Source organism: Helianthus annuus, chromosome 4, assembly GCF_002127325.2.
Source record: "Helianthus annuus cultivar XRQ/B chromosome 4, HanXRQr2.0-SUNRISE, whole genome shotgun sequence".
Lineage (NCBI taxonomy): Eukaryota > Viridiplantae > Streptophyta > Magnoliopsida > Asterales > Asteraceae > Helianthus > Helianthus annuus.
Window position 1 is genome coordinate 12,112,444 of NC_035436.2, and position 24,563 is coordinate 12,137,006.

Genomic DNA, 24,563 nt, shown 5'->3' on the forward strand with positions numbered 1-24,563 from the left:
TGTTACACATCCTCTTCCATTGGACGGTCTCGCTTGCAGAAAGGGTGGGGACAACATCCTCGATAGCGGCGTCAAGATCCTTTGGCACAGGGGACTCCGGTAACATAGCCGCAGAGACAAAGATGAACCTGCACTTCCAGTCCTTTGGATAAGTAGAAGTCGGCATAAAGTTGTAGCAAGGCCTCGAGACACTGTTCTAACGTTTAGCAAAGGTAAACCAGTCACCATCGGAAATAAGCCGGTAAAACATACAGAACAAGGGGACGGAGGGTTCCCCTGAGATAGCGGCACAGGACAGTTCAAAATGAACTACCCTCATGAACCCCAAAGGGTGAATCTGTGAGAAATGTACACCGAAATGACGAAGCAGAGAAAGCTTGAAGGCAGAAAGGGGGTATCGGACCCCACAAGAAGAAAAGGCAAGAGTATAAATGGGTATCCTATCCGGCGTACATTCTGCCGATTCATTAGGGCCAGGTAAGGAAGGAGAAAACCGATCCGGTATATTATATGCCTCGACGAAAGATTTCAGGTCCTTCGCCGTTAAGATAGACCTTATCGACGATCGGCCACCACGACTCATAATGTGAAGAGACGGTGAATGGGGAAGGTGATTACAGGGAAAGAAAGGAAGATGGAGAATTTGAGTATGAAGTCGGAAGAAATTGAAAGGGGGGTATTTAAAGAAGATAACCGCTGACATACAAGTAACCGTCACATCAGCGGTCTCTTCAAAATTTAAAAAGAAGGCACGTGTTACTGGGGAGTTAATTCCCGCCCCAGTAAAATCGGCGATGTCATGATTAAACAAATACAGTAAGCGGCAGCCAATCAGGAGTGGGCCCACCAAAAGAAAAACCATCTCTCTTAAGCGGTTGTGACTCAGCCCTGGATCATGAGCCTCGGGTCTCAGAACCAGGGACTAAAGATGACTTGACGACGGGCCAGTGGAGAAGCCCACTTTACCCGCTTTGGGCCTTTCTCTTTGGGAGCCCAATCACTCAGGAGTCCACTAAATGAAATACCCTTGCTTACCAAGGTTCCTTCTTCGTTTGAGCGGGAAAACAACTAAGGAATAGCAGGCTCATTAAATGCCTGATAAGAGGAGCATCCGGTCACCATCACTGTACTTATCCGGCTATGCATTAATGAAGGAAGACATCGCACCGTTGGGGGGTCAGACACGTGTCTGACCTTCCCGAGATATCACAATAACCGTCGGATAACACAAGGGACACTCCTCTTAGAGATAAGGGCATGTCATTATATAAGGGAGAGAAAGGATAAGGCAAAGGCAGGTATAATCTCCGGCCAAATTCTCATTTACTACTCTCATTTACTCTCATTAAAATCCGACCAACATTCCTCGTATTTACTACACATAACTCATTAATTAGATTCACACCAAGATAGGAACTTTCCGGTGAATACCTTCATCGGAAAATACTCCTTACCTCATCCGGCAAGTTTACTTACTCTCACGCCGGAGCTTGGTCACGGATCCCCCTCCCGGGGTCCCCCGTGGCGAGGCTAACGGTTTATTCTTTTGTAGCAAGGAAGGACAAGAGCTCTCAACGTCACCGAAGATCCAGCTAACGTCATCCGGAGGTTGGATATTCGACAATTATGCTATGTATGTTACGTAGCAAAGTTGTGAGGCTGGATGAAATAAAAAATTACATACTTGGAAAATCAACCAAATTTTAATGTTTATCTTGATGAAGTCCAGATCTAATTAAATCTAAATGCAAATTTTTGCAAACAAGTATGAAAAACTGGAGATTACAACTACAAACAAAGTTCGATCATCTTTCAAATGATAGATTAATCGCTATTTCTTCAACTGAAAGTTATCAAATCTTAAAAGGAATTTTGAAGCCCTTGGAGGTGGAGGCCCTAAGCGGCAGCCTTACTTTTATACACTATAGGACCGACCCTGGTTCTGGTTCTGTTTTTGGTTTTGTTTCGATACCAGTTCTTCAAATTCATATTTAGGTTTTTGAAATAGGTTACTGGTTTATGTAAATTCGATCCAAATAAAATTCCAGTTATCAAGTCCTCAACCGAATCAGAAAATCCTAGCTGTCCACACTTGTAACATATCTATACTATATAATAAAAGAAACCACTTTTGGGACACTTGTCATCATATTAGGGCATCTCTTATAGATAATTATTATTTTAATTTAATATTTTCTAATTAATTATAGATAATATTTCTACTAAATATTATTTAGTTTAATATCTTATGGATAATTATTATTTAGTTTAATATTATTTAGTTTAAGTAAATAAATAAATATAAAAGTAATAATTAATTCAAATAAATAATAGAGTAAATTACGATTTTGGCCCCTGTGGTTCAAAAAAGAATTTTTTAACATCTGAGCCCCCAACATCTTTCTTTCTAACCCTTTTGGTCCCTAACACTAACCTCATCCATTAAATGTTATTTTTAACATCTGAGCCCCCAACGTCTTCTTTTTTAACTCTTTTGGCCCCTAACTAACCTCATAAGAAACCAATGAAGGGACACTTGTCATTATTCTAGACCATCATTAATTATATATAATTATTATTTAATAATTATTATTTAATTTAAATTATTAAATTTAATATGTTTCAAACATTTAAGAAATTACGGATAAAGTTCCATAAAATATCTTATTATTTATTTATATTAATTACTAGGTTAGAAATTATATCTTAATTCCTTAATTGTAGATAATTATTATTTAATTTAAATTATTAAATTTAGTTACATTTTTTTCAATTTTTTTTAAATCTTATTGATGATATTGAGGCATTAAATAAAAATCTATAAATGAATTACTTGTGACGAAACTTGATGAATATCCATAGATCAATATAGAAAAATAAACTTGAGGGATCATTATTGTCAATACACTAATCTTTAAGAATAAAAATTGGATAACTCCAATCCATTTGAAAGCCACGTTTTAATCTTCTTCGTGCATTTTACAAACGTTGGAGACTATAGGTGGTATTTTATAAAACCACAGGGACTATCCATGCATTTTACTCTTAAATTTAATGTGGTTTGACAGTTTGTTACTCGGATAGTCTCTGGAGTGGATGGGGGTTAGTTTTCTCAGTTAAGCGGGTACACTTTTTTAGAACTAATAAATTAAGACCACTATTATTTAAATAAAACTTAGGTTATTAAATGTATGTTCACATGACGGTTAAGTGGATACATTTTTTTAGAAGGAATAAATTAAGACCATTATTATTTAAATACCCAATTGGTTATTAAATGTATGTTCACATGAGTGTTAAAACTCGTGAGAAAGTCGATGATACAGTCTATCTTCTAATCGATGGTTTGACAAACATCACAAGATTTGATCATACATGACACAAAATTTTGTTTGGATATCAGAAAAGCGTCTTAAAAATATCGTTTTATAATTACTAAATCTTCCTTATTAACTATTTGACTTTTTATTTACTTAACCCGTGTAATACACGGGGTTATAACCTAGTTTTATTATATATTTACGTTCTTTCTCCAAATTATGTTTGGTTCAAATTAACTCGAATTTTAACGGAATTTGATTTTTTTCTAATTCAAATCGTGTTTTCTAAATCTAATATGAATTTGGCTAAGGTTCAAAATCTCTTTAAAAAATTAAAATTCTAATATTCAATAAAAATAACCGATTTGGATAGCAAAATATGATAGTGAGATGCATACACGAGTTTTTGTTCGGTACATGACTTTGTGTAGTTGCTAAATACTGGTCAAAGAACTAAAAAAACACATGGGTTAAACTATGGGTGTTCATTCTTTATATTGGATTTAAAATACCAAATTTGATCAAACCTACCTAAATTTGAATTCGGTTTCGGATTTCTGCTTTTAATTCGAGTTACGAATTTGTGATTTTTTTGACCGAACCAACTTCTTTCATCTTCTCAATAGTCTTTGAAGTTAGCTTAACTTTCATAACAATCGACTTTAAGCTAGGCAACATTCATTAATTGCGTTTTACGGATTAATTAACACTCACTCATCTAAGCTACGCGGATGATGTGATGTTTCTTTGCGAGTGGTCTACTCATAATGCTGAAAATATTAATAGACTCCTTCGGTGCTTTAGCCTTCTCACCGGTCTGAATGTTAACCCGGATAAGAGCAAACCGATTCCGAAATTAATGATGTGGCGAGCATCTTCAATTGCGGGGTTGGTACTTTTCCGTTCACTTATTTGGGGCTCCCCATCGGAGTGAAACATTGGGAGCCGATTATAAAAAGATTTGATGAAAGGCTGAATGGGTGGAAAGCTAAGACTCTCTCGTTCGCGGGTCGAGTGACACTAGCCAAGTCCGTCTTGGGCAGCTTATCATTCTATTTCCTGGGAGTTTTTAAGGCTCCAAAAGCGGTTCTTAAAACTCTTGAGGGGATTAGGAGAAAGTTCGTCTGGGGTCAAGTGGGTAACAAGATTAAGATTTGCTGGTATTGGTGGAATAAAATGTTGCGTTCAAAGAGACAAGGAGGGCTAGGGATGGGAGGTCTAGCGTCCTTTAATTTGGCTATGGTTGCCAAATGGTGGTGGCGAATACGTGAGGATCCGAAACAACTTTGGGCCCGTGTAATTGCAGTGATACACGGCCCAGTGAAGGCGAATAAAATGGTGTCGTTGAACAAAAATATCATGGGTTGGTGGAAGGATATAGCGGCAGCATCGGGAAGATGGGAATTAGCATAAAAGACCGCTTGGAGCGAAAGTCGGCACTTGAAGTCGCTTATGTGGTTCGACAACTGGGTCGGGTGCGGGACTTTAAAAAACATGTTTCCTAATGTTTTCAAAATTGCATCTGACAAGGTAGCTTCGGTTTCCTATTGTTTTGAAGTTATTGGGGAGTCTCACCAATGGCGTTGGGGTTGGTCTAAAAATCCTAATTCTAACGTGGAGTGGGCCGAGCTAGGAAATCTCATGAGTTTATTACACGGGTTGTAGATTTCGGATGAAGAGGATCAGTGGGTCTGGGCGAATAGTTTAGGTGTGCAGTTTTCTCCTAAGAGTATTCGTGACGAGATGGACAAAAAGGCTTCAGTTTTCACGGACGGGGGTAATTTTCGTTGGAACGTATGGGCTCCGTTAAAGGCCAATTATCATGCTTGGAGGGCGGAGTCGGGAAAGTTAGCGGCCAAAGTTGCCTTCGCGAAATGGGGCATCCGGGTGTTAGAAGTCAAATGCAGCAGATGTTCGCTCCGGGATGAAATGACAGACCATATGCTCGCTGATTGTATTTGGGCAAGGAGCGTTTGGTGGAACCTTTGTCGTTGGGTGAAAATTCCCATTCTTACCGAGGACATTTCGGTTGCTCAGATCCTAAATCACTTTCAGTCGCAAATCGGGTCTAAGAGGTGGAAACGGGCTGTGCACCTGGTAGCTTTGTGTTGTCTCTGGAGGTGGTGGCTTGCCAGAAATAACAAGGAATTCAACGGGATCATGGAGCCGGTGCGGAGGATTGTCGAGTCCATCAAGGAGGACTCTTTTTTGTGGGTTAAAAGTAGAGTCAAAGGTGTGTATTTGGAGTGGAAAAACTGGGTAGATTTGGATATTGCCTCGATTGTTTGATTTTTTTATTTTTCGCTTGTAATTTCAGCTTCTTACTGTTCTCTATATTTATATATAGTTGATGCCGTTCAAAAAAAAATGATGAAGCGTGAAGTTAGCCCAAAAATTGTTGAGGGCAAAATGTATGGAAACTAAAGAGATTTTCCGCGGGATGCGACGGGAATTCTGTGTATGCATGAAACAAAACATATTGTTTACAATAGCATCGACCTAATTATATAAAAGTTAAAACCACAAGTTGTGAGTTACAATACGTTGCGGACAATATCACTTTGGTAAATGAATTGAAAAATATCGTAACCAGCTTGTATAAAAAACCATAACCACGAATAACGGTACCAATGTTGTGTGGATGGTATTGGCTCGTTTCTTTAAAAAATATGTGTATGACAATATTGAAAATAAAATAAAAAAATATTAGTTTGACCAAACAAATTCAATGTTCATGTAGATGTTTTTTTGTTAGTATACTAGTAAATTGACTCGTGCGTTGTTGCGACGTTCCGAAAAAAAATTACGTTAAAATGTAGATCGATTAGAAATGTACATAAAAATAATCATGAAAACGTATTATATTTGACCTAACTCATTTCCGTAAAAGTAAAATAAAATTCACGTCAAAACGTAGAACAACAGAAAACGTACATATTATATTTGACCCGACTCATTTCTGGTGAAAATTTACGTCGGAATGTAAAAAAAACTTGAATTTATTCCTACATGTACATAAAATAAATACGTAAAACTCGATTACGAAATCTTTAGAAAGTTAAGTGGCTGTAAGTGTCAATCCTGAAAACTGAAGGTAAAAGTATAAAAAAAACACAAAAAGAAAGCAAAAGGAACGAAAGAAATAAAGAAAAAAACAAACTACTATTCACCTAAATTGATAATTGTAGTATATATATGTATATATGGGTTAGGGTAAAATTAAAACGCATACGAGTTGTGATAACTTAGAAAACTCGGCCTTACAAAAGGTTTTTTTTTCACTTTTTCCTCAAAAATCATAAAAAAATTAACTTTTTTCAAAAAAAAAAAAAAGTTTTTTTTCCATTTACAGCAGTCGTAAATGCGGTAAAAAAGCTCATTGACATCAGCTTTTTACAGCAGTTGTAAGGGGCCGAAAACACTGCTTCGAAATTTTTTTACGGCTGTCTTTCTAACATTTTAATATAGGGGTGTTTCTAACATTTTAATATAGGGGTGTGAAAAAATAGGGACAAAATTCGCACGAGAAAGCCGAGTTCTCTAAGTTCTCACAACTGTAAGTGCGCCAATCATTGCTCCATAATCTCCATATGACAAATCCGACAACAAGGACAACTGCCAGGCCACGTGGATCCATTCAACGTGCGCCATCTTCCCATTTACCTGCAACACTAACGGTTGTGTCGAGGAGGACAAATGGTATATCTCTTGATGTCGACGTCGAGCCCAAGGCCCATCGGCCCATCTCCTTCATTACTCACTTCGGCTATAAATAGAGGACTTCACCTCTAGGTTTAAGGATCACTCTCTCACCTAATACACACACACACTCATTATGCTCAAAACAAGTTCTTAGTCTCACGCTGGATGGTGGTTACAAGGAGAACCCATCAAACCTCCTCCTTGTGTTGTTTTGCAGGGTTAAGCAATAATGGATCGAGGAAGAATTAAGATTAACCTTATTTGAACGAGACCAATCCCACAAATGAATCCTCAGATTAACTTGGTGTTTCTTCGATTTGATTCTTGAAATCCAGCAAGAACCACCGATTAAACTAAGTCTAAGATATAGCAAGACAAGAGATATTCCCCCAGCATTTGTAAGTTAAAACACCTCAAAGAGCTTGACCTCAGAGCCGGCTCTGAAGGAGGGCGGGGAGGACAACCGAACAGGGCCCGTGATTTCGTAGGGCACATAATTTTTTAAAAAAAATCCGATATTATATATGTAAATTTTTTTTAATAGGGTATAACCAAAAAAATATTAACATAGGCCCACTTAAAAAAATCATTTTGCTTAAACTATTTAGCCCATTAGGTTAGCGAGCGCAATACCCAAATATTTTCTAAAAACTAATAAAAAAAGGAGAAATAGAGAATTATGGGCGGAAACAGGCAGGAACAGAAACGTCGCACACTCGCACTGCAGGCCTTCCATCGATTCGATCATCATTCAACATCATTCTGCCATTTTTTAGGTGTTGTTCGATCAGAGACACAGCCAGCAGGCCTTCGATTTCAGTATTTCACAGTCACAACAGTACAACAATTGTCGGATCAGTTCACAGGTAAATCTGTTTATTTTGGATGTATAAGTAAATTATGATTTAGAATTTACAGGTAAATCAGTATTTCACAATCATGATTTATAGTTGATATCACTTGTAACTTTGTTATCAAATTCATCAATAATCTGTTTATTTTGGATGTATAAGTAAATTATGATTTAGGATTGATTTTCGATTTCAGTTATTATGTCGAATTCATTTATTCAGTTATTATGTCGAATTTATTTATTCAGTAAATTATGATTTAGGATTGATTGTCGAACATTATTTAGGCGTTAACTTAATTTGATACAAACTTTGTTGATTAATGATTATTTAGGCGTTAATGGCTCCTAAACAAGCAGCCGGATGGCAAAAACGTCAAAAGAGGAAACGACAAGATGAATTGGTGAAGTCACAAAAGGGTGCTATGCAAAGTCTTAGATGATATCGAGAACCAAATCTTAGATGATATAAACTGTGAAGAGTTGATTCACCAATTTGCTATCAAGAATGCAAGGAGAGCTTCACGAATCATTGGTTAGCTATTAGCTTATTAGTTTTTACGGTATGTCATTCATTCGAATACTATATTTTGTATTTTGTTAATTGCATTGTTTATCGAATGCTATATTTTTGTCAACGGTTCAAAGTTGTATGAAAAACTAGTTTAAATTTTTTTTATTTAGTTAAGACCAAAGGGCACGTTTTTTCGAGCTCGAACAGGGTACATGAATTCTTAGGGCCGGCCCTGCTTGACCTTAATGTATGTTTCGAACTCAAGAAACTACCCGAGAACCTAAAAGATGTAGAATGTTTAAAAATGTTGATTCAAGTGAGTATTTCGATAATTATTAGCCATCTTCCCCATAGCATTTCGTTGTTGAAAGGTCTTAGAACTTTTGGATATACGAAAATGATTGATCTAGATGCACATCCATGTCAAGTGACCCAATACTGAAGCAACATGTGATGCAGGTTTTTGTTGAAATTGAAATATATTATTTGTTTCAATCTTACTGAATAATATTTTGTTAGTGAGATACATGCTTAAGTATAACATTCATTCCACTGTTGTTTCCTCCATATACATCGCCTTGTTGCACATGACCACTTCATTGCAGGTCGCCAAAATTGGTATGATCATAATAAGAGGATTTTATATATTTGTTTAGTGTTTTTATATATCTATTTGATTTATATATATTTAAATAAATAAAAATTGAAAAAAATTTCTTAAATTCGGTAAATAATTTTGCGATGGATTGGCGGATTGTGATGTAAATATTATCGCAAATCGGTCGCAAATTTTCTGTTGTAAAACATTTCAAATCTTCTGTCGCCAAAACCGTTGCAAACATGTTTCGTTGCAAAAACCTTTCCTGATATACAATGCTCTTTCTGTTAAAAAATTAATGGCGAATGCTATGTGGTCGAAATAATGATTACTTAGGACCATAATGATGAGCATACAATACAACTATCTATTTAACTAACATTTCAACTTTTTAAAAGAAATCGATTTTCGAATCACTGAGTATTAAGATTACACTCTAGTCAACTTTCAATCAACTTGAACATTTCATATTTGTTATTTAATTTTAGAGTAAATTGTCATTTTAGTCCCTAAGGTTTGGTCCAAATTGCCATTTTAATCCAAATAATTTTTTTTCTCCTCTGGGTCTCTGACTTTTCCATTTTTTTTGCCATTTTGATCATATTGCCTAACTCAGTCTAAAATCTAGTTATAACTAGTGGTATTTTTGGCATAACTGTTGTGTAGTGATAACCATGGTAGTTTACAACATAATTTATAATCTCATAATAATTTAATGCCAAAAATACCCCTAATTATAACCTGGTTTTTAAACTAAGTTAGACAATGTGATCAAAATGACAAGAAAAAGGAAAAGTCAGGGACCCGAGAAAAAAAAAACTATTTGAACTAAAATGACAATTTGGACAAAAACTCAGGAACTAAAATGGCAATTTGTTCTTAATTTTATTTGACTCCTTATAGTACGGTACGTATTTTATTAAATCCCACTTTCCAACTTAAAGCATCCGATATCCATCTTTCCAATTTCCTATAATTACGAAGAAAGTTCCTATACACCTAACTCTTTGACTTTCCTAAACAAATTGTTCATACCCATTACAAATAAATACTACAGAGTAGAGACCAGTGTGAACTTTGAAACATAATCAGCGACCCTTAAGTATTTGTGTGTGCTGGATTTTGACCCTGATAAATGGTTGTTGTAAAGATATCCGACACCAGATCCGTGTAGGTTCCGCCATATATAGGACTTGGAACTTTGTTAGCTGCGTTTTTTCACAAGTACAGTTTATCATGGAATATACGTCAACAAATGTTAAATGCTAATATCTTTAGTTATATATTGAAATACGTCAAAAATATTAAATACTAATTGGTTTCGCAATGAAAATGTTTTGTGATGGACTAGCGACGGACAGAACCGTCACAATAAGTACGCTCACACCGGGAGGAAACAAGTTTGTCATGAGTTCATTTATTTTAACTTTTTAGTTAATTTTTTTTTTTGAACGGCAAATTTGGATCACTGACAGACTACTGGAGTATAATCGTGCCACCAGCAGAACCACCCGATCATATCCATCTCCACTAGGCAATAATGCTTATATACCAATTCAGGAGGAAACCCAATTTATTAACTTTTTAGTTAATAAATCTGTCTCGAAGTACAAAATATTTACCCTAATTGTTGACAAAAAAGGTCATTGTTCTCCACTAGACCATAATGACTAGAAATATTTAGATTTGGAAATTACATCCATATAGAAGGTAAATGAGCAACAAGGTGCGCCCCTACCTTTTTTAATAGCAAAACTAAGCTTTTTAAAAAACTATATCTATCAATCTCGGGGTCAGAGTACTTTTTATAAATTAAATCATTTTCTTCAGGATAACATAATATAAATTTGAGCTTACTAAATTCAATGATTCATTACCAACTCTTCACTTAATTATGATTTCTTGTTGATGCTCATGTGCAAGTTGTCTGGCATCTTCCAGCTGCTGAGAATCTATGTTCGACACATTGCAAGGTCTACTCTTTGACTTCTTATGCTCCACTTGTTTACATTATGTTTAGTCAAGGATATTTAAAAATAAAATAATAATAATAATACAGATATTTTGAGTTTAAAATTAAACTCCTTGTTATCATGTTGTATACAAAAGTAGGGAGCCTGCTAATGTCTTTATTATCAACCAATATGAATGCTCATTTTTCATTTTCTTATTTCTCTTCTTGTCACTTATGTTTACTTGGTTTTCTAGCCTTGTTTAGCATCTCCTTGACTGATCAAAACTCCGATCATGTATTTTGCATTGAGGGCGAGAGACAAGCACTTCTCCGGTTTAAGAACGGTCTCACTGATGAAACAAATCGACTTAATTCATGGGTTGATAAGGAGAGAGACTGTTGTAGTTGGGTTGGGATTGTTTGTGATAATTCTACCGGTCATGTCCATCGGATTCATCTTCCTGGACCTGATGATCATTGTAATTTTGAAGATTATGGTACCCCGAAAGAATATGAAGAAGCATCAAAGCAAAGGCTGAAAGGGGATATAAATCCATCCTTGTTGGACCTAAAGCAACTCAAGCATTTGGATTTGAGCTGCAATGATTTTGGAGGGATCCAAGTTCCTAAATTCATTGGTTCTCTTGAAAATCTAAAGTATCTTAACTTATCGAGTTCCAACTTTGGTGGAACTATCCCTCCTCAACTGGGGAATCTCTCGGAGTTGCACGTCCTTGCTCTTGGAAGTTTCCACAATCGTTTTGTCCCAATAAAAACAATCACGTGGAATATGCAATGGTTGTCAGGTCTTCGTTGGTTGCATCATCTGGATATGAGTGGCGTAAACCTTAGCGAAGCAACCGACTGGCATCAGGTGATTAACACCCTACCGTCTTTGGTCGAACTACATTTGTCTAATTGTGAACTCCCACATATACAACCTCACGTTCCTAGTCTTAATCTCACATCCCTTTCTTTTCTTGATCTTTCTTTTAACGATTTTAACAGTCCAATGCCATCATGGATATTCAAGTTAACTAATCTAGTTTCACTGGATTTAAGTGGGTGTAACATCCATGGCATTATTTCTAGTAGTAATTATAGCTTCCGTAATTTGACTTCGCTCAAGTTTCTTTATATCTATGGGTACGATTTTATGAATTCTCCATTACTGTTTGAAGAGTTGTCTAGTAGTAAACTCATCTCATTGTATATTAGTTCTTGTAGTGTTTCAAGTTTACTTCTCAATTCACTTCGAAACTTAACTTCTCTTCGTAGTCTTGACCTTTCATACAATCAACTCACCAAGAAAGTACCTAAATCATTGGGTAACCTTTGTAACTTGAAAGAAATTGATTTATCAGGTAACCATTTTGGTCAAATTAGTTTAACAAACCTTCTTGAAAGTTTTTTTGATTGTGAATCACCTCGTTTGGAGTCATTATCCATAAGCAACTCGGAACTTTCTAGTCCCATTCCATCTGTGATCGGACGTTTATCATCATTGCAGAAGTTATATATGTCAGATAATCGAATTGAAGGCAGCCTTCCTGATAGCCTTGGTCAACTTTCCAAGCTAAGCACTTTAGATTTTTCTTACAATTCGATGACGGGTGTTGTGTCGGAAGCTCACTTTGCCAAACTAGTGACCTTGAATTATTTGGATGGTACAGGCAACAACTTAACCTTAAGACTGCAAGTTGCAAACTGGATTCCCCCTTTCAAGTTGCAGTTCTTACGTTTGAACTCTTGGCATTTGGGCCCCCAATTTCCACTTTGGCTTCAATTTCAAAGGAACTTAAGTCACTTGGACATAAGCAACACACGCATATCTTCACAAATTCCTGAGTCATTTTTCGGATCGTTCCCTAATCTATCTTATTTAGATATGTCAGATAATCAAATTCAAGGAATGTTAACGTTTCCGGGTATCCCATCAACAATTGAAGTACTTGTTTTGAACTCTAATGAGTTTTCCGGATCATTGCATCATTTGCTGTGTTCCGATGGTGTGAAACAGACAAGGGATCTTAATTTGGGAAATAATCATTTATCGGGTGTCATTCCGGAGTGTTGGGAAAAGTGGCCGGATTTAGTACTATTGAACTTGGAGAACAACAATCTGTCTGGTGAGATTCCAAGAACATTGAGCTCTACGTCTTCCCTACAGTTCTTGAGCATGTATGGGAACATAATATCAGGAAGTTTACCTTCTTCTCTAATGACCTTATCAAACTTAAAAATTCTTCAACTTGGCAGAAATAAACTTGTTGGAAACATTCCAACATCAATTGGAACAAAGCTCACATTTTTGAGAATTCTCAACCTTAGATCTAACAATTTCAATGGAAATATTCCTCAAGAGTTATGTTATCTTTCACACATACAGATACTGGATCTCTCTCGTAACAACCTCTCTGGAAATATTCCAAGATGCTTCAACAACTTTAGCGTCCTTTCGGGTAAAGAAACTAATTCAGATGTACAGTTTTCTTTTTATGTTGGTTTTGCGTCATTTGTTGCTATTGTTGGTGATTCATTTGTTACGAAGGGAAGAGAGGAAACATATAGCAGCATTCTTCCACTAGTGATGTTGTTAGACCTTTCAAGTAACAGTCTCGTGGGACACATTCCCAACGAACTAACGTCCCTCTTCAAGTTAAAATCATTGAATTTATCAAGAAATCAATTGAGTGGAAGCATCCCAGAGAAGATCGGAGACATGAAAGAACTTATATCGTTAGATTTATCAGTAAACAGGCTTTCTGGGGATCTTCCCATAAGCTTGTCAAGGTTGAATTTCTTGAGTAGCTTCAACGTGTCATACAACAATTTGATAGGAAGAGTTCCAACAAGTACTCAAATTCAGAGCTTCAATGAGTCCAGCTTCTTTGGAAACAAACTTTGTGGAGCTCCTGTAACTAATAGTTGTGTACTAGTTGAAGTACCCACTCAAAATAAACAAGAAAAAAGAGAAGACCATGGAATAGATATGGGATTGATTATTACCATAGTCGTTGGATTTGTTACTGGGTTTTGGATCATTGTGGCTCCATTGATGTTCAGCAATTCATGGAGGAATGTATATTTCCGTTACTTAAGTAAATTGATCAAGATACGTGGTTTATGATGTTATGCATAAGTAAGTTGTGATATGTTTCCTAGTGATGTAAAAAAGCCTTGGTTTTATACATGTTTTTCTTTGAAATATGCACCCTTTGTATTAAATTATATTACAAACTTCTACTTGTGATGGGTATATAATGTTGTCTTGCTTTGTGTAAGTAAATTTTCTTCAAAATATTGATCATAGATAAGATCGGTTGGGGTGTAATCACATTCTTGGGGTTGACTTTGGTCCGAATCATGTAACTAAACAACCCGTCCTTTGTTTCACTATTTTGACTTTCTATTCCGGTTTGCTTTTGTTGGTTTTAAAAAGAATTAAATTGCCCATGGCTTATAGCCTACGATATCTTCGATTCCCATAAAAAGGGGTTTTCCCCACATTTATTAGATTTTCTATGGAATTCGTGTATAGGCATTATTGTCTAGTTGCCTAGTGGAGATGGATATTATCCATAGGGGTTTTTTTCCCAGATTTATTGGGTTTCCTACTGAATCTGTGTATAGGCATTATTGTCTAGCGGAGATAGATATGATCGTTGGTTCCGCTGGTGACACTATAATACTCCAATGATCCGTCAGTGATCCAAATTTACAGTTAAAAAACAGAAAAAGAATTAAATTGATTTACAAAACACACCTTATGAAATTCTGTCTCAAAAAAACTAAAGAAATATTTTTCTTAACATAGGGTATTAATATGGGCAAAAAAATGGTGTATCAAATATAAAGTTTATCAAACTAGCATATCTGAATAGAGTGGTGCCGTTCTGTAACAAAACCATAGGACATGTCAAGAAGATTTGCAATTGACAAAAATATTATATTATATATATAACAATTGTGAGAAGCTTTTCTATCAGCCAATGTCAAGGTTTTTTGTTCAAGTGTTTTTCTCTTTTTTTTATACCTCATGACTTTCAGCATTGGAATTTACACCTTTTATTTTTTTTAAAAACTTCGTAAAATGTCATTCTAATCAACCAGAGCCGGCCCAATAGCATGTTAAACCAAGATCTGGGCCTAGGGCTTCCACATTTTTGGGGCCTCCTTTCTTTTTTTTTTGAAAAAGTTCGATATGTGTTTTATAGTCTGGATATTAGGTAGACTTTGACAAATATAACATACAGTGCTCTGTACTTTAGCGGTAAAGCTTTCACATTTTGTGTTATGTTTTTTTTCTTTTTTTTTTATTTTCAAGGCCCAATAGAGAAACCTAATTTAGTTTAATTATTTTAAAAAAGATTGGGCCCTAAAAGAATTTATAATCAGGCCTCAATGTTAAGTTGCTTTTGTCTTGCCCAACTCTTTTAATTTAGGGTTCCAGATGAAACGATCGGTAGAGACGACCATTGAAATGAACAACATTTTGTTATTTTTTTAAAGATACTTATGATATTTTTTTGGCAATGTTCACCACAGGCAATAGCTCAATCGAGAATTCTAACTTCTACATTCATGACCTCAATGGTTTTCTCTCTCTTTTTTTACTACTGTTATTTGACTAGCTTACTACTAACTTATTCTAAATGTTTTGTGTAAGATAATGGATATATTGTTTTTTAAACTTACTGTTCCGTTCCTTTATTTTTGTCAGTTATCTATTAAAAAAGGTTAAAAAACCCGAACCAATTCGGCACTTTTCTGCCAAGTAAGTTGCTTTTTTTTGTTTTCTACTTTATACGTGTGAAAGATTTCCTTGATATGTATTATCTATATTTATAACAACTATATGTTGATGACTGCCATAGAAAATTAGAGGAATAGAGGTGATTATATGGGGTTTCTAGCTAGTTAGCTTCTCCCTTTTGTTTTTTTTTTTTTTTTGTTTTTACACAATTTAGGATCTTAACAAAATAATCATTTTTTTTCTACCGGAAGGGCTCCGCTAGTATCATCCGCTTAGGGCCTCCAAATAGCTTGAACCGGCCCTGCCACGGCCGGCCCAATAATGTAATGAGGCTAGGCAAGAGCCTAGGGCCACCAAAAATTAGGGCCTCCATTTCTAAATCTAAATCTAATAAAAGGTTTCATAAAATGCCATTTGTCAATTTCTAATGCAAAAGACTCCATAAAATGCTACTTGTTAATTTCTAATGCAATTGAACTTTTAAAATACAAGTTATAATTTTGTCAATAAGCTTTTTAAATTCTACCAAAAAAACACAAAATTTTAACTAAATTCTGGATTTTTTCTCAAATCACGAATGAAGATATCAAAAATAAAAAACACAATTATCTTTCTCATCAATTTCTGAAATTTTCTCAAATCACCACAGAACAATTTTGAAAATCACGACAGAAGAAAAAAAGTCAAATGCGATTATCTTTTCCATTTTCCAATTTTGAAAATAACGACAGAAGAAAAAAAATCAAAAACTATTATCTTTTCCTTTTTCCAAAAACCATTATCTATTTTTTTCCAATTTTGAAAGTAATAATGAAATTGGTTTATATTTTTAATTAATCAACAAGTAACTAGATTTACACTGGTTTTTAAATTGGATTTGGTTTATATTTCTTAATGAATCAACAAGTAATAGATTTATTTTAGTTTTTAAATTAGAATTTAAAAACCGTAATTAGACCCTCTTTAAACTCCTACAATTGAACTGCTCCTCTTTGTAGCTTCACATAAACTCTCATAATCACCACGACCTCTCTATGCAACTTAACGCACATCAGGTAAGTTTTCTAATCTCTATTGTCTATGTAATCATAATTCTCGGTTTTATCACTATCATATGTGATTCCATATATAATATCGTGTTCACAAACATACTTATATCATATGTATTTTAATTGTATGCATGAAATTCCTTATCTAGATTTACCTATTTCGCTCAAGGTTACCAATTAATTATTTATTACAGTGAGAAACCCTTATCGGTAATGATGGTGATCGCGTTGACACATCTTATCCATAAGTAATATTTGATAAAAGTCAAGAATTTGCTATGTAAGATAGGGTTGTTTCTGAAAGAACCAGTTTTTACGCATGACCAATAATATATGGCATTCATCATCATCATCATCATCATCATTGTCATCATCATCATCATCATAATACTCAGTATATTGTTAGAAAAGGAAAAAAATAATTTAGAGAAAATTATTGATTCCTCAAGATCGTTTCCATATTTATCAAAAGTTTTTTTCTTCTTTATTAAGTCTTGTAAAGCCTATAAATAAAGGCTGGTTCTTATGTTTTGTATGGAAGAATTATATCAATAAAGTTTCAGTTCTTTTGATTATTCTTCCTCATCTCTGATTATCATTTTCAACATGGTATCAGAGCAGAGTTATGATCCGTGAGAATTCTGTTCGTCAATCTCAAACCAAAACCAAAATCGTTCAACAAACCTCAAACAAATCGATTTTGTCAAACTCCCCAACGAAGATTCATTCTTCATCCACGAAGATTCTGTCTTCGTGTTCGTCTTCATCAAACAGTTCCCCAACGAACCTTTCAACCGACGAATTTTTCAACCCACGAACAATTCAAGCCCACGGGCCACGACCTTCAATTCCGCTGCCACGAAATTCTGCTGCCACGAACCTTTCAGCCAGCGAGCCCTAACCCTTCTTTAACCTCAGTCAAAAACTCTGCAACTCCGGTCCAGAAACTGTAGAACCACAAGACAATGGCGGCTCAGGCTGTAGAGGGCGCAGCAGTGACGGCTCTGCGAACAGTATTCCAGCGTGTTCGTCAGGCGGCAGAGAGATCCGGTCGGGTGGCCGATGACGTGCGTGTGGTGGCAGTCAGCAAGACCAAACCTGTATCTCTCATTCGCCGAGTCTACGATGCCGGACACCGCTGTTTCGGGGAAAACTATGTTCAAGAATTCATCGAAAAGGCTCCTCAGCTTCCTCAAGACATCGACTGGCACTTTATTGGGCATTTACAGAGCAATAAAGCAAAATCCCTTATTGCGGCTGTTCCAAATCTATCAATGGTCCAAGGCGTAGATAATGAAAAGATTGCAAATCACCTTGATCGTGCAGTTTCAAGCATCGGCAGGAAGCCTTTGCCAGTTATGGTCCAAGTCAAAACAGGGAAGCTGGTGAGAGGCACTCAAAGAAGCCGGAAAAGGCATATTGTCTAGAAAAGATCTATAAACAGAAGGAGGAGGAAGAAGAAAAGGCAAGAAGGGAGAAAGAGGAAATAATTAAAGCTTAAAGAGGAAAAAAAACCTTTTAACAAAATTAAAAAAAAAAACAAAATCTTTTTAAAAAACATAAAAAAATCTTTTTTCAAACTCAAAAAACCAAAAATCAAAAACCAAATCAAAACCCAAACAAATGCCAAAACCCAAATGGCCAAGTTGATTTTTTCAACTTGAGGGGAAACCAAAACTCAAACCAAAAGTTACCATGTCTAAAGGCGGTAACTCAAATCAAGCCAAACTACCATGTCAAGGAGACGGTAGCCAAACCAAAAACCAAACATAATCAAAACCCAAAAAACAAAACCAATCCAAGTTGAATCGTGGCAATCCCACAATTCAACTTGAGGGGGAGTGTTAGAAAAGGAAAAAAATAATTTAGAGAAAATTGTTGATTCCTCAAGATCGTTTCCATATTTATCAAAAGTTTTTTTCTTCTTTATTAAGTCTTGTAAAGCCTATAAATAAAGGCTGGTTCTTATGTTTTGTATGGAAGAATTATATCAATAAAGTTTCAGTTCTTTTGATTATTCTTCCTCATCTCTGATTATCATTTACAACATATATCACACCAATAATAAAGCTAAGGCAGGGTCTGAGGAAGGTAAGATGTAGAAAACCTTACCTCTACAATGTAGAAATAGAGAGACTGCTTCCAGTGAGACCTTCGGCTTGATAGTAGTTTTGTATCAAGTCTTGGACATAAGGCACATAACACTCAACAATTGAGACAAACGCCGATTAGTGCATGTCTTGTCTTTCGGCTATCAACGTCACCACATGATGCATGACTAACCATCCCCTCTTTTAACGTTATAAATTACATTATTTTTATTTTCAAGCCCGTGTAGTACGCGGGTCTATAAACTAGTTGGTATATATGATATAGGTTACCGGCCAAGTTTGTTATGGGTTTGGGCTGCAAACTAATCAGTTTATAACTTATGGTTTTGCTGGTAGGTTGATTTTCCATAGATGTATAAAACCCTTGCTTGGATTTTTGCCTTCAAATCTTTGAGTCCTCAGGTTTGCTTTTTCTTTATTACCAATTGGCTATTATTGTTATTTTCTTACTTTTTTAGATCACTTAGAACACTATAGAACTGTTAATTGTTAGTTATAGTTTATAACAATGAAATGCGAAAAAGGCCTCTGAAATTCGATATAGGTTTACACATTATAATTTACATAATTCATTTATGTAAATTGGTTTACACATTATAAATTACATTATTTTTATTTTCAAGCCCGTGTAGTACGCGGGTCTATAAACTAGTTGGTATATATGATATAGGTTACCGGCCAAGTCTGTTATGGGTTTGGGCTGCAAACTAATCAGTTTATAACTTACGGTTTTGTTGGTAGGTTGATTTTCCATAGATGTATAAAACCCTTGCTTGGATTTTTGCCTTCAAATCTTTGAGTCCTCAGGTTTGCTTTTTCTTTATTACCAATTGGCTACTATTGTTATTTTCTTGCTTTTTTAGATCACTTAGAACACTATAGAACTGTTAATTGTTAGTTATAGTTTATAACAATGAAATGCGAAAAAGGCCTTTGAATCTTTTTTCGCCTAGGGCCTCTAAAATGGTTGGAACGGCTCTGTAGATGAACATAGGCGTGGGTCAAAACTGGTCGTGTCAAAATTATTTAATAGTCTAGTAAGGCTGTTAGTTTTTTTAGTTTGGATTCTTAGAGTGACAATTTCAAAACGGCTCGTCAAAATTCATTGTTTCTATAGAAAAGCTAGCACTTATTTAGCTCAAGCTTTCTTCGTATGATCACGAATCACCCATACGGTTCTTTGTGGATCAACTAAGTGCTAGCAAGCTAAAGGGCCTACACGTAATGTTTTTATCACTAAGGGGCAAACATGTAAAACCTTGAATATTTACTATATCTTAAAGAGAAAGGTCGGTGGACTTTTCTCTTTAAACCTTTAACTTTTGATACATATACATACTAACCCTCAACCTTTAACAACCTTTCTTTTTAACCATCAATTTATGACAACATTCATTAATAGATCTATGACGGTTTCGGGATAACAATCGCGCCGAGAGGCAACGACAACAAAGAGAGAAACCGCCATATCATGCCACCGGAGGTGTGGTGATGAGGTGGTCAGCGAGGTGGTTGTCGTGGCCGTTTGGTGGTCGTTGTGGGAGGCTCCGCGCTTGGGTTTTGTATAAAGGTAAATGAGAAAGTGCTTGATGAGTTTGTGGTGGTTGTAGTAATAGAGAGAGTGAAGGCTGCAAGTGCATATGGTTTTGGTGGTTGTAGTAGACAGAGGTGAAGGCTGCGGTGCCATGGTATTTGTTGCTTAGTGAATGCCAATTGAATTCTCATGATATAATCAAATTTGTGAAGTGCTTTTTCTTTTGAACAAAACGTTGTGATAAATGATAATACAATAATTTATATGAAGCGTAATAATAATAATTAAGGACATGTGTAGTCATAAAGCCCTTTTAGGGGCGTTATGTGACATGTGGCATGCCACGTCACTCCGGGGCTTTATGGGGCGTTATGTAATTTGAGGCCGTAGTCATAAAGCCCCTGTGTAATCATTACTCATTTTTTAATTTTTATTTTTTTAATTCATTTTGTAAGTTTTTTAAAAATAAAATTCATTTCATTAAATAAAAAAAAGTACAATAAAATAAAAAAAAACATGAAACTAGAAAAAAAAACATTAAACTAGCATAAAAAAAAATTACACAATCAAAGATTATATTTTTTTTCAATCCGCTCCTTTTGTGCCAACGCCATTTTCAAAGCTTTTCCCGTTAAGTGGTCATGCGGTTTGGAGTAGAAGTCAAAGTCGTGAGCCCATTGTCGATCCCGCATAATCTCCGTAACTTTTTCGTTCTCCTCCAAACGTTTGTTACCGAGTTCGTGTATGTCTTGAAGCCGCTTGTTTATCTCCGAAAATGCGTGACTCATATCCGTTCCCATAGACATCGACGACGACTCGGGTTTTTTCGCCCGGCTTTTTCTTCCGGGCGGTCTTGGTAGCTCCTCCACCGGCTCGTCATCCGGAATATCCTCGTTCAAGCCGATGTTTCGAGCGTCGGAGGTTGGCGTTTCGGGTTCACCCGACTCGTTTGTTTTGGACCTCTTTGATGGCCGTGTATTTCCCGAACGACCACTAGGAGTAGTTACGACGGCCCATTTGGGGCTATGGCGAAGGATTTGCCAACACTTCATGTACGGGAAATGGCCATTAGCGTTCGTATACTCGACCAATGCCTCTTGCGTAATGTCTTCATCGCTACTTCCACTTTTCCATCCGGAATACAAGCGTTGGTACACGGTTTGAAAGTTTGTGCACTTCTTGTTTATATCGGTCCACTTCCCCGATATAGAGTCCGGTAGGCGGTATTCCTCTCCTCTACCCATGAGCTCGAAAAAGAGTTCTCGTATTCGGTTCCAAAATACGGTTTTACTTTGATTGTTTGCTACACACAAAACAATATAAAATGTTAGTTCAAAATTTAAAAAATAAAAACCAAAAATAATAAAAAACAGAAAAAAATAAAAAACAGAAAATAATTAAAAAACAGAAAACAATAAAAAAATAGAAAAATAAATAACAGAAAATAAAAAACAGAAAATTAAAAACAAAAACCTGAAAATAATAAAAAATCAGAAAATAATAAAAAAACAGAAAAGAAAATACAAAACAGAAAATAAAAAACAAAAAACTGAAAATAAAAAAAAACACAAAATAAATAAAAACCAGAAAATAAAAAACAGAAAATAAAAAACCAAAAATAAAAAAAAAACAGAAAAAAATTTTAAAAACAGAAAAAAATAAACATACCTATGACCGGGTCCTCCGAAACATCGATGAAAGCGCGGGTTAACGCATACTCCTCTTCGGGCTCCCACGTTTGCACATTTTTTTTCGTTCGGGTGTTGGTTTCCACTTTCTTTTTATGTGCCCGTTTTGCTTTTCCTTTTCCTTTTTGCGTCTCCGGTTGCGTATCCGGTACCTCGGGTTGCGTCTCCGGAACAACATCGGGTTCGTGTAGTGGGGAGCCGAAAGCTTGAGCCGACCCAAACGCTTGAGACGACCCCATCCCATCCGTGTTTTGACTTGGGTTCCACCCGTAGAGATTAGGGTCCCATGATAGCGGTTGGTTCAAAAGATTCATGAACCCGGGACTTTGTTGATTGTAATCGAGAAAACCGGAGCCGAAAGGGTTGGGTCTAGTGGGAACCGGTGCCACGGGGCGAGTAGGATTGCCACTTTGGTTTGGGTCCGCACTAGATCGGGGAGGAATGAAGCCCCGGTTGAATGGATTCATTGTATAAAATATCAAGAATTGTAAAAAAATTTGGGAGAGATGAGAATGTTTGAATGTGTGTGGTAAAAAAATAAAGAGATGAGATTGATTTTAAAGGAAAGTTGAAAAATAAATTGAATTTTTTTTTTAATGAAATTGACCGTTTGTAACGGTCATAATATTCAAACCATTTCTCTTCACGCCGCTATTATTATCGCGCTGGACAAAAGTTTTCGAACATAGCGCCGGGGGGGCCGGTGTTCGCGGCGCCATAATGGCGCGATCATGGGCTAAAACGCCCCAGTACACATAACCTAATATTCTCATAATGATTTATATGAAGCGTAATGATAATCATTTATATTCTCGTAATCTTTTGTTAAGAAAAATAAAACAACATTAATTAGAATATTTTACAACGAGCAATTCTTACATATCATTTTTTTCATTAATCATAACAACTAGTCTTAACCCCCCGCGTTGCGGGCGAGGGCATAAAACCGTGTTGCAAGCGTTGCGGAGTGTGAGGCGTGAGGCGTAAAATCATCCTAAGTAGCAACCAAACGACAATCAGAATCAGAAAAAAGTGTAAAATCCGCATTGATGAAAAACCGACTTTTATGGAGCAAAATGTCACATTTTCCGCATAGTTGAGTTTTTCAGAGATAAGAGAGGACTGAATTGCTTAGTTTGAGGGGGAAATTCAGTGATATGTTTTAGAGATGTCAGAATTTGCAAAAATGAGGGGGAATAAATATTTCATCAGAATATGTTGAAATTTCGGCATTTTTGAAATTCAGACGTGCAACAGTATTCGAGTGGTTCCGACTTCAGATTGTCCGTGGATGCATAGGATCTGGATTCGTTAGTTCGTGATCATAGGAAGTTTAGAGTCTACAGAACATGTTTGGATTGATGTCTTAGGGTTTGAGTCCCGGGTCAGTATTTTCAATACTTAAAAGATATCACAACTTTGTGATAGCATCAGGAGATGCATCAGTATTGTCGATACTTAAAAGATGTCACAGCTTTGTGATAATATAAAGTGTTATGAATGGTAAATCTTCGAGCAGATGAATTGTTTTCGGACTAACCGTCGGGAATGATGTTGTTTGTGATGTCACAGCTTTGGCACGCCCCCGTGTTAGGAAATAGAAGCTTCTACACTTTGTCTTTTCTGCAGACACGTGAGCACGCCCCCGTGTCCGCTGGGCACGTGGCCGTGTTCATCCTTCTAATCTCTTGTTTTTGCTTGGGAAGATGTTGTCGAGGGGTCGGGCATGCCACGTTTATTCCTTTTCTTGTATTTATGTTAGATTTAGCTGCATTTTTGCTTCTTTTGTTCATTTACGCTCATTTAATCCTGAAAATACAAAAGAAAGACAAAAACACACTTTTTCCAACATTAGTACTAAAAAGGGTTAGTTTTATGCCTCATTTGATGTAATTTATATGTTGCATTTTACACACATCAAATACCCCCACACTTGAATCTTTGATTGTTCTCAAGCAAAACTCTTTACAATGTAGCTTACACACCCAAATGAACGGGTAGAAGAGAAGTTTTGGGTTTGTCTTGAGTGTCGGGATTCCAAGATCTTTATTATGCTTTATTTTTATGCTATTTACAATCCTCTTCGTTATTATTTATTTAGAACGTTTCATAAGAGAAATTACTTATTTGGGCATAACATGCCTCTTTAAAATTCCATTTATATACAAGTTCACATACCTCACGGGAGATCACTCAACACTCGGCCGAAAATGTATTTTTGTGAAACACTCGAGACTGACATGGAACTTACTTCTACCATATGCTTGCCAAGCAATCAATCCTCATCCTTTTTAACTATGAAACGTTGTAAATATCAAGAGGACTTGGGGAATGGTTAGGCTTGGGTTAAATGTAGGTGGTTTTGGGTTAGTGGTTAGTAGAAAAGGGCGAAAGGCGTAAAGAGCGTCGGTCGTAAAACTTTTTATTTTTGTGATTTTTTTATTCAAATGAAGCCTTTTCAAACAAAGTTTCTTTTGATGAACTTGT

At 36.0% G+C, this 24,563-nt stretch overlaps 4 protein-coding genes across 4 annotated transcripts; 3 read left to right on the forward strand and 1 right to left on the reverse strand.

Annotated features, from left to right (window-relative positions):
- The first annotated feature begins 5,063 nt into the window (after positions 1 to 5,063).
- On the forward strand, positions 5,064 to 5,609 carry LOC110932929. Its single transcript, XM_022176181.1, has one exon. It carries the CDS (start codon positions 5,064 to 5,066, stop codon positions 5,607 to 5,609), a length of 546 nt encoding a protein of 181 aa, XP_022031873.1.
- A 5,519-nt stretch (positions 5,610 to 11,128) lies between these two features.
- Positions 11,129 to 14,178, forward strand: LOC110932928 (receptor-like protein EIX2). The gene has a single exon (XM_022176180.2). The coding sequence runs from the start codon at positions 11,129 to 11,131 to the stop codon at positions 14,066 to 14,068; it is 2,940 nt and encodes a 979-aa protein (XP_022031872.1). The 3' UTR covers positions 14,069 to 14,178.
- Positions 14,179 to 17,664: 3,486 nt separating this feature from the next.
- LOC110934384 (pyridoxal phosphate homeostasis protein-like) lies at positions 17,665 to 18,199 on the forward strand. Its single transcript, XM_035989745.1, has one exon. The coding sequence runs from the start codon at positions 17,709 to 17,711 to the stop codon at positions 18,168 to 18,170; it is 462 nt and encodes a 153-aa protein (XP_035845638.1). The 5' UTR covers positions 17,665 to 17,708; the 3' UTR covers positions 18,171 to 18,199.
- A 2,709-nt stretch (positions 18,200 to 20,908) lies between these two features.
- Positions 20,909 to 22,568, reverse strand: LOC110935779 (glutathione S-transferase T3-like). Its single transcript, XM_022178129.2, has 2 exons — positions 22,057 to 22,568; positions 20,909 to 21,691 (listed from the first exon to the last, which is right to left on the reverse strand). The coding sequence occupies exons 1-2, from the start codon at positions 22,541 to 22,543 to the stop codon at positions 20,955 to 20,957; spliced, it is 1,224 nt and encodes a 407-aa protein (XP_022033821.1). The 5' UTR covers positions 22,544 to 22,568; the 3' UTR covers positions 20,909 to 20,954.
- Positions 22,569 to 24,563: the final 1,995 nt, after the last annotated feature.